This window comes from Rhododendron vialii, chromosome 13a, assembly GCF_030253575.1.
Source record: "Rhododendron vialii isolate Sample 1 chromosome 13a, ASM3025357v1".
Classification (NCBI taxonomy): domain Eukaryota; kingdom Viridiplantae; phylum Streptophyta; class Magnoliopsida; order Ericales; family Ericaceae; genus Rhododendron; species Rhododendron vialii.
The window spans coordinates 27174288-27185010 of NC_080569.1; the positions used below are offsets into that span (position 1 = coordinate 27174288).

The 10723-nt window shown below is 43.2% G+C and overlaps 1 protein-coding gene across 1 annotated transcript; it reads left to right on the forward strand.

Annotated features, from left to right (window-relative positions):
• LOC131314467 (phospholipase A1-IIgamma-like) lies at positions 1 to 8575 on the forward strand. The gene is made up of 3 exons (XM_058343104.1): positions 1 to 234; positions 6019 to 6464; positions 7750 to 8575. Exons 1-3 carry the CDS (start codon positions 114 to 116, stop codon positions 8380 to 8382), a joined length of 1200 nt encoding a protein of 399 aa, XP_058199087.1. The 5' UTR covers positions 1 to 113; the 3' UTR covers positions 8383 to 8575.
• The last annotated feature ends 2148 nt before the right edge of the window (positions 8576 to 10723 follow it).

The following is a 10723-nucleotide window of genomic DNA, read 5'->3' on the forward strand; positions in this document are numbered from 1 at the left end:
ATTCTAGCTAGCTACCTCAAAAAAGAACTAAACATATTCAGGTATAAATATGTGTATCAAGTAACCAACGAAGCCATCAAGTTAAAAGAACTCATAGAAAAAAGATCACGAATATGGGTGACACCAACATAGCCGACAATTGGCCGGATCTCAGTGGAGATCAAAACTGGAAAGATTTACTGGATCCTCTAGACATCAATCTCCGTCGATACATAATTCATTATGGAGAAAGGGTTCAAGCTGTTGAGATTTGGCTTCATTCTCATTTGTCAAAGACTAGCAGTCTTTCTTGACAATGGAAAGATCTGCCCATTCTTGTTTGTCAAAGACTAGCAGTCTTTCTTGACAATGGAAAGATCTGCACATTTGCAGAAGATCTCACGCATGGTTTGAAATTAATGCCATAAGCATGGCTGTTGAACAGGGCTCTATTCTTTGCCTATAAATTGAGCCTTCTGCACTTGTATTTGGTGTGGGAAAATCAGTGAGAGTTTGAGAGCTGCATATGTATGCATTTGTATCAGTCTGTGAGTGAGTGTGAGTTAGAGTGATTTGTAATCCTCCTCCTCCTAAATATAATCCGGCTGCCCCCCGTGGATGTACCCGATTTTGGGGAACCACGTAAATCTTTGTCTCTGTGTTTGTGTGTGTGTTTGTGTTCTGGTTTGGTCCTTAGTTTCCGCAACAATTGGTATCAGAGCTTGGGAAGCCAAAACACAAAGCAACATTCTGTTTTTGCCTCTGTTCGAATCTGCGTTTTTTCGAAACAGCTCGAAAATACGATCTAATCTGTCCATCTTGTTCGTCTCGTCGAGACGATTTCGGGAAGGTATAATAAGCCTTCATCCGACGTCGGGGTGAACCACACCTTCCCGGTCAAAGTTGCGCTTAAGCAGTCAAATCAGAAAATGAATCTGACGCGCTTGTGATACGTTTCCACGCGCAACTGCAGGTTGAAGACGATGACATCAGCAAGATGTCATCATCCAGTCAGCAACATGTCATCGCTCCATCAGTACCACATGGCGCTGTCATCCGCCACATCACCTGCCCAGTCATCAGACACGTCATCTGCCACGTCACCAAACGGGACCCATATGTGCTGAGTCATCAACCACGTCAGCAGTCCGCGTGTCATTCCACGTCAGCGCCAGGTGGGTGCCACGTGTTCGACACCTCAGCAAAAGTGGTCCAGTCAATCATCCAGTCAGCAGAATTTTCCTAAAATTTGTTTTCTGTGTTTTCGGAGCCGTCCGGACTCCGTTTTTCGCCCGTGAGTAGTCGATTTTGACTATCTCGACGTTCCAGATCCAACCCCGTGCCCCGTTTTTCGAGATTCCGTTCCGAAAAATCTGTTGGGAGTATTTTCAGCGGTAAAACTCTCGCTTTTGACTTCGTTGGATGTCCAGCATCGACGAGGAGAGCCCTAGTGTTGTTTCTTCAACACCTATGGACAAATCATCAGATAAGAAGACTTCAGACGAGCCCTCGGTCAGTTCCTACATGAGGAGGAGCTCGGTTTCGAATGCCAAATTCGAAGTGGATAAGTTCGATGGCACAATTAACTTCGGCATGTGGCAATGCGAAGTTTTGGATATTCTAAATCAACAAGATTTGGAATTCACTTTGGAGGATCGTCCTGAGGATATGTCCACCTCCGATTGGGACAAGCTTAATCGGCAAGCTTGTGGCACGATCCGTCTTTGTTTGTCCAAAGACATCAAGTATTCCGTCATGAGGGACAATTCAGCCAAGGAGTTGTGGCAGAAATTAGAGAGCAAGTACATGACGAAGAGCATAGAGAACAGACTCTACCTGAAGAAGAGACTGTATCGTTTTCAGTATCAACAAGGTGCGTCAATGAACGAACATCTAAATAGTTTCAATAAAATTTTGGCCGATTTGCAAAACCTTGATGTTAAAATTGACGATGAGGATAAGGCACTTTTGTTGATAAATTCTTTGCCTGATACATATGACCACTTGGTTACTACCTTACTGTATGGAAAAGATGAAATTCGTTTTAATGACGTTTGCTCTACTTTGATTAACAACGAGGTACGGAAGAAGGATCAACAAGTTCATCGGGATCCCTCTTCATCAGCACTATCAGTAAGGGGAAGGACTGAATCGAGGAATAGACAGTCCGGGAGGAGACAGTCCAGGTCCAGGTCAAAAGGCAAATCAGCTGAAAGGAATCAGAAATCCGGTGATAGGAAGCAGATTGCAAAGGATGAGTGTGCTTACTGTCATGAAATGGGGCACTGGAAGAAGGATTGCCCCAAAATCAAGGAACAACAACAACAACGAGCAAATGTTGCAAGAGGAGAGGTTGACGACTTGGCATCAGCCTTGATTGTTTCATCAGACACAAATTCAGATGAATGGATTCTGGACTCGGGATGTACCTACCATATGTGTCCCCATCGGGACTGGTTCTCAAACTTTCAAGAGATTGACGGTGGCGTAGTTTTGATGGGCAACGACAATGCCTGCAAAACTCAGGGGATAGGTACAATCCGACTCAAGTTGCGCAACGGTACAACCAAGCTTTTGACAGATGTCCGGTATGTCCCGGATTTGAAGAAAAATTTGATTTCTCTTGGAACCTTGGATGCAAAAGGTTACAAGATTACTTTAGAAGGTGGAGCTCTGAAAGTAACCCATGGTGCATTAGTGGTCCTGAAAGGCACTCGGAGAGGAAATTTATACTTCCTCGACGGGCGCACAGTTACAGGAGGAGTAGCCATCTCCAGCAGCAGCTCAGATGATGCTACAGATGACATTTCCCGACTCTGGCACATGCGCCTAGGTCATGCCGGAGAGAAAGCTTTACAAGGATTGATGAAGAAAGGTCTCCTTAAGGGGGCCAAGACAGGGAAGTTTGGATTCTGTGAGCACTGTGTTCTGGGCAAACAGACCAGGGTCAAATTTGGCACCGCAGTTCATTGTACGAAGGGTATTCTGGATTATGTTCATTCAGATGTTTGGGGGCCCACAACGACAGCAACTTTTGGTGGCAAACGGTGGTTTGTCACGTTTATTGATGATTTTTCACGGAGAGTATGGGTTTATCCCATGCAACGCAAGGATGAGGTCCTTGACACTTTCCTCCGTTGGAAGCAGAGGGTGGAGACTCAGACTGGCAGAAAAATCAAGGTACTTCGGTCAGACAACGGTGGTGAGTATACTTCAGATCCCTTTCTCAAAATCTGTCAGGAGGAGGGGATAGTCCGACATTTCACCGCAGCGAAGACTCCACAGCAAAATGGAGTTGCAGAGAGGATGAACCGTACTTTGGTGACTAAGGTGCGGTGTATGTTGTCCAACGCCGGTTTGAGCAAAGTATTTTGGGGAGAGGCAGTCGCCTATGCCTGTCAGTTGATCAACAGGCTACCGTCAGAGGCACTTGGCGGACGGACTCCCATGGAGGTATATTTTGGTCAATCTTCGATTGATTACGATCGGCTGCATGTATTTGGTTGTCCTGCTTATTTTCATGTCACAGAATCTAAGCTGGATCCTCGAGCTAGGAAGGCTATATTTGTTGGCTTTACTCCAGGTGTAAAGGCCTATAGACTCTGGTGCCCGGAGTCTAAGAAGATTATTACCAGCCGAGATGTTACTTTCGATGAGTCGGCCATGCTTCAAACCAACTCTCGAAAGGTTAACACCATTCCAGGGTGTTCAGATCAGGTGGAGCAGTCAGAGCAGGTGGAGCTAGAGGTTCCTGTAGTTCAAGTTCCTACCATTTCGCCACCACAGGAGCACCACAGTGATGTTTCAAATTCAAGTTCTGAGTCTGATGATGTTTCAGTTCCCGAGGCTATAGCGCCAACACAGTCTATTGCTACTAGCCGTCCGAGGAGGGAGATTCGAAAACCTGCCCGATATGATGGTATGGTTGCATACGCCCTTCCGGTTATCACAGGTGTTCCGAATACGTATAGGGAGGCCGTTTCAGGTTCTGACAGTTCTCAATGGAAGCAGGCTATGAATGAGGAGATGAGTTCTCTTCACAAGAATAAGACTTGGGAGCTGGTACCACTTCCCAAAGGGAATAAAGCAATAGGATGCAAATGGGTCTACGCCAACAAAGAGGACAGTTCGGTCAAGGGTGGTGTTAGACATAAGGCCAGATTGGTGGCAAAGGGTTATGCTCAGCGCGAAGGGATTGACTACAATGAGGTCTTCTCTCCGGTGGTGAAGCATGCATCGATCCGCATTCTATTATCTTTGGTTGCGCAGTACGACCTCGAGTTACAGCAACTCGATGTTAAGACTGCATTTTTGCACGGCGACTTGGACGAAGAGATCTATATGTCACAACCAGATGGTTTCAAGGTCTCCGGAAAGGAAAATTGGGCTTGCCGTCTTCGCAAGTCACTATATGGCCTAAAGCAGTCGCCACGACAATGGTACAAGAGATTTGATCAGTTTATGGCTACGCAGAGGTATACTCGCAGCAGTTTTGACCATTGTGTTTACTTTCGTAAACTTCGGGATGGTTCCTTTATCTATTTGCTCTTATATGTTGATGATATGCTAATTGCATCTAAGAGCAAGGTGGAGATTTCTCGGTTGAAGGCACAACTGAGTTCAGAATTCGAAATGAAAGACCTTGGAGAAGCAAAGAAGGTCATTGGGATGGAGATTCAGCGCAACAGGAAGCAGGGCACAGTTTGCTTATCGCAGACTCAGTATCTGAAGACTGTACTTCAACGGTTTGGCATAGATGGCAAAGCTAAACCCGTGAGTACACCATTAGCCCCGCACTTTAAGCTCAGCGCTTCGATGTCACCTCGTACTGATGCGGAACGAAAACAGATGGCCCAAGTTCTGTATGCCAACGCTGTGGGATCCTTGATGTATGCAATGGTATGTACCAGACCCGATATTTCACACGCTGTCAGTATGGTTAGCAGATATATGCATGATCCAGGAAAGGGTCACTGGCAGGCTGTGAAATGGATTCTTAGATACATTCAGGGCACAGTTAATGTTGGCCTAAAATTTGGGAGAGATCAGAAATTTGGTGATCAGCTTGCAGTTGGTTATGTAGATTCAGATTACGCTGGTGATCTGGATAAGAGGCGGTCAATTACTGGTTATGTTTTCACTATGGCAGGAGGACCAGTTAGTTGGCATTCGACTTTACAGTCCACGGTTGCACTATCTACTACGGAGGCTGAATATATGGCTGTGACTGAGGCCATAAAAGAAGCCATCTGGTTGCAGGGTTTGATTGGTGATTTGGGTGCCAAACAGGAGCACATCAATGTCTATTGCGATAGTCAGAGTGCCATTCATTTGGCAAAGAATCAGGTGCACCATACCAGGACAAAGCATATAGATGTCCGTTTTCACTTTGTTCGGGAAATTCTAGAAGAAGGGGACATATTGCTTGAGAAGATTGCCACTGCAGACAACCCAGCTGATATGTTGACGAAGGTTGTTACTGGGATCAAGTTCAATCATTGTTTGGACTTGATCAACATCTCTCCGGTTCAGAGCGCCTAAGGGCGCATTGGGGGCAGCATCGGACCTTTGGAGAATTGTCGCCAAGGTGGAGATTGTTGAGATTTGGCTTCATTCTCATTTGTCAAAGACTAGCAGTCTTTCTTGACAATGGAAAGATCTGCCCATTCTTGTTTGTCAAAGACTAGCAGTCTTTCTTGACAATGGAAAGATCTGCACATTTGCAGAAGATCTCACGCATGGTTTGAAATTAATGCCATAAGCATGGCTGTTGAACAGGGCTCTATTCTTTGCCTATAAATTGAGCCTTCTGCACTTGTATTTGGTGTGGGAAAATCAGTGAGAGTTTGAGAGCTGCATATGTATGCATTTGTATCAGTCTGTGAGTGAGTGTGAGTTAGAGTGATTTGTAATCCTCCTCCTCCTAAATATAATCCGGCTGCCCCCCGTGGATGTACCCGATTTTGGGGAACCACGTAAATCTTTGTCTCTGTGTTTGTGTGTGTGTTTGTGTTCTGGTTTGGTCCTTAGTTTCCGCAACACAAGCAACCGGCGACGCCTTCAACTCTGAAAAGGTGTCGAAGAATGCAGGAAGTTGCCGGTACGCAAAGAAGGATCTCTTTGCTAAGGTGTTTTTAGAGCAAGGCAATCCATTCAAGTACCGCGTGACCAAATATCTCTACGCGACATCCTCATTAATCCCTGTTCCCATTGCATGGTTCAAGGAGACCAATTGGATGGGGTACGTAGCGGTGGCCACGGATGAGGGGAAGGTGGCTCTGGGGAGGAGAGATATTTTGGTTGCTTGGAGAGGGACAATAGAGGCCTTGGAATGGCTAGATGACTCAGCATGTACTTTGGTTCCGGCTTCGAACATAATCGTAAATCAGAAGCATGATCCAAAGGTGCATGCGGGGTTTTACTCCATCTACACTACTGATAATCCAAGTTCACCATTCAATGATAAATCCAGCGCCAGAGACCAGGTAATATAATATATTTCATTTGTCCCAAATTTTTTGATCTTTTTCGATAATCGTGCCATCTTTTAAACTCTTATAATCCAAGTTCACCATTCAATGATGGTTAATTAAGGCTTCTTTTAAGGCAAATAAGAGAGTGGTTATATTAATTGATTTAGTAATAATTTTTTACTATTAAGAAGTACTATCTTAATTCTTTAGTTTTTTTTTTTTTTTATTTATTATAAGCCAATCAACTTCATTTCATTACAAAGTGCCCATCGGGCAAATATAGGAATCCACCAAAAATACAGAGATACAAGCTAAATATGAACATCAGGTAGGAACCTAAACTCTACTACTGAGAAATAAGCACATACTGCAAAGCAGAGACGATACACAAAGTTCGACCAATAGAGCTGTTCACCGAAATAGAGATTAAACACCTATGGGAACGGAACCTAATCACTGAATAAGCAAGAAAACAGGGAATCCCTTTTTCATCAAACCAATCTTAACCCCGAAAATAGGCACCAAAGCAAGAAGACCATAATCAACCCACCATCGTCGGACAATGCTCAATAGGCGCCGGATTATTTCCCCACCATCCCTTCCACACCGGATCTAAAAAATCAAACTGGTACCTACTCCGAACTGGGGAGACCAGGCGGGAAACCCAGAAAAACCGGTAAAAACAGAAAAAACAAGAAGAAAAAAAAATCCTAACTCCATCACACCATTATTACCTCGCCGCCAGCCACTTATTGTCGGATTTGAGAAGACAAGGCAGGGTTCGGTCAAGTCAAGCCCACAAAACACCGACCGGAGGTCCAATCATCCGAAGCTTTGTTGCCTGAAACACACCAACACTCACCGTACTAGACCGGAGAGAGTAGATACACCGGAGGGTTGAGAGAGATTGGAGGAGGGGAAAGGGAGAGGAGGGTGGAGGGGGCGGCGGCCCCCCTCCCCAGATCTGAAATCTGTGGGTTTGGTTTTTAGAGAGAGAAAGTAGAGAGAAGGAGGAGCGTGATCTATCAAATAATTCTTTAGTGAATAAGTGAAATTTGCATAAATAGATTGGGTACCAATGTGGCTACGCACTTGAGGCACCTTTGATTATAGCCACATCCCCAAGGGATATTAATTTTGGCACTCTCCTTTGAAAGTACTTATCAATTTGGAAAGTGCCAAAATCACTCCCCTAAGGAAATTGATATATATATTTCAATACCATTTTCCACTTCAAGAATAAAATTTCGAAACAAAAGTTCCGTCATGATTAAAAATGGGAATATTGTCCTTCTAGGTTAACGCTGAGATCAAAAGGCTCGTGGAAGAATACAAGGACGAAGTCATCAGCATAACCGTTGTTGGCCACAGCTTGGGAGCAGCGATCGCAACCCTAAACGCAGTTGACATAGTTGCCAATGGACTGAACATATATCAAGGTCAACCAAACAAGGCCATTCCAGTAACAGCCTTCGTGTTAGCAAGCCCTAGGGTTGGAGATTCTGGCTTCAAAAAGGTGTTCGTTGGACTCAATCATCTCCGAATCCTACGCATTCGCAATGACAGGGATATGGTTCCAGATTTACCTCTTACTTTACCTCCTTTGTTTGATTACGCTGAAGTAGGCGAACAATTGAAAATTGACACGACGAAATCCGAGTACTTGAAAAGTCACTGGGTTAGAGGGAGTCCAACTCTGCATAATTTGGAGGCGTATTTGCATGGAGTTGCGGGAACACAAGGCTCGGAAGGAGGATTTCACTTGGAAGTTGATCGCTCTTACGCCCTTGTTAACAAGTCGTTGGATGGTTTGAAAGACGAATATGGCATACCCGTATCATGGTGGCAAGTGCAGAACAAGGGAATGGTTCAAGATGCAGATGGGTCTTGGGAGTTGAAGGATCGCGAGGAAGACGACGATGATTTCTAAACATTATTATGGTTTGAATTTCCTAAATAATTAGATGCACTAATTATTATAAATAAGTTGAAGAAACTTGTTTTATGTGTTAATAAGCCTTCTTGGAGACGGTTAGGTACACCAAGAAGAAGTCGCCTTCAGGTTTTATGTGTTAATAATTGTTATAAATAAGTTCAAGAAACTTGTTCTTGTTTTTTTTAAAGTTTTATAAGTTCAATTAACAAGTTAATTAGCTGTATCTTAATTAATACATTGTTATAACCTTGTCGAAATTGTGATGTGTGTAGCATACTTGTTGAATACCAATGTGGAAGGCAGTTAATAATCGAAAAACGTGGGAATGAGAATCCGTATCCTCTCATGTTTTGATCAATTATCCAATTTTTATGGGATGATTGGGAGACGCTGTCAAGCGGGGTGTATGTGGCAGTGGTGCCGAACGGTCAATTTGACTGTTCATTTCGGTATGGACGGCTCGGATCTAATCCGGGCACATAAAAATCTGAACCGTCCGTTACTCGAATTAAAATCCGAGCCTTCGACAGCCAAAATAAACGACGGATTGATTGCTCGGCTTCGCCACCAACCACCTCTGCTTGACAGCATCCCGTAAAGTGAGACCTACTGTATGATTAGTAAAACTTTTATAAAGTCATTTTGTAAACATGGATGTTTAGATGATCAATGTAAAAGACATGGATAAAATTTTTGTCCAATTACTCTAATTAGGAGCAAAGGACGGCATGTTTGGTTCAATTTTGGATGTAAGCACCTCGTTGGAAATGGACGGTCTAAGTTTGGGTTGCTTACTGTACAGCACCGTGCTCGTACCTCTGAACCGTTAGATCGTGCATCCGAAGGCTTGGATTTCATCTCGACAACTAATGCTCGAGAGTCGTTCATTGTTGAGATGAGATCCGAGCAGTCGAATGCATGATCTAATGACTCGGAGGTGCGCAACACGGTACAGCACACACCAGTGCACATCACCATCCCCCAATTCCTAAGTTTGATATCATACCACCTGTTAATGTGATGAGAGCTGCTATGCGCGCGTACAGCTGCTAAGGGTATGGACAATGTGTACAACGCAGTTTTGTACCTGTTTTGAGTCTCCCAAAGATGATCGGAACCGTTCATTTTGTTGAAAGTACTTTGCTTAAGGTTCCTTAAAAATATAAACTCAATCCATTATCGGTTAGAGCGTTTACGAAACATCCAACTTTGTTTCAGAATTCAGGCTAAATTTTGAAGCAAAGTTGGATGTTTCCTAAATGTCTTCATTTTGTGTTATTTTTAATGGATTATTGGTTCGTTTCGAGGAAATTAAAAAATCAAAAAAGCAAAAAATTATGTTCAATACTTTAAAATTTTGAAATAAACACGCGCTGGATGGTAAAATACAAAGAATGCTACCCGTTTGATGGAAACAAATAAACGGCATTAGGGATGGGGGGCATTTTGACTCACATTTTAAATGTTAAGGACTAAATTAGACAAGTGTTTAGATTGGAGAACAAATTGGTAATTCGCTAATACTTTGGAGACCAAAAAGGTAAATAAGTCCCAATTTTTTGTCCAAATTAGGTTGTTGTTAACGATCGGACCAAATGAGTTGCAATCAGAAAGTTGAAGAAATATGTGGTTTTTATAGTTTAGGAACAAAATAGTCAAAATGTATATAGTTTAGGGGATAAAATAAAATAAAATAAAACCTCTAGAGAAACAAAAAGAAGAGAGCCAGGGAAATAGAGATTGAGTGAGAGCCGTAAAGGCTATTGCTTGCAACCAAAGATAGTATTCCTGGGTGTCTAGCCCGAAGCGTAGGGCTCTCAAGTCTGTTGCAGAATAACTCGGTAAGACCGAGATCGATCCACATGGAGCGGTTTATCGGAGTGAAATGCTTAATCGGTCTAAGCGGTGGTTTGTAGTTGTAGGTAGCCAACACTTGACTTTTGGTGATTGTTTTGATGAATTCTAGATTAAACTAAAATTATGGTTGCAAGTATTTAAATGATCCTCAAAAGGACAGCGACCCAGTATTATGCGTGCCAGAATTGACTGTCGACGCATAAGGAAAGGCTTAACACTTTTGAATTTCGAATCGATTTAAGGAGAAATTCAACCCCCCATTCACATACAATTGATTTCAATGGTAAGAATTATCGAATTACTTAGGCCATAGGATGGTATTCGCCCCAGGGCCGAGCCTATAACGACTATCCCTCCATTGACAAAGGACTTGCCAAGGAAAGGTTAAAAACTACTAAAAACGTAATTATTTATTATTTACATGAATATGAAAGATCGATACTAGTGCGTGTCAGAAAGATGTTTACAACAGAGGTAA

Bases quoted from the DNA above. Each gene is read 5' to 3' on its own strand.
- LOC131314467 (XM_058343104.1), top strand. From the start codon at position 114: ATGGGTGACACCAACATAGCCGACAATTGGCCGGATCTCAGTGGAGAT. The intron at 235-6,018 runs TTCAAGCTGTTG...TAGTTTCCGCAA, and splicing joins AATTCATTATGGAGAAAGGG to CACAAGCAACCGGCGACGCC. The intron at 6,465-7,749 runs GTAATATAATAT...TTGTCCTTCTAG, and splicing joins AATCCAGCGCCAGAGACCAG to GTTAACGCTGAGATCAAAAG.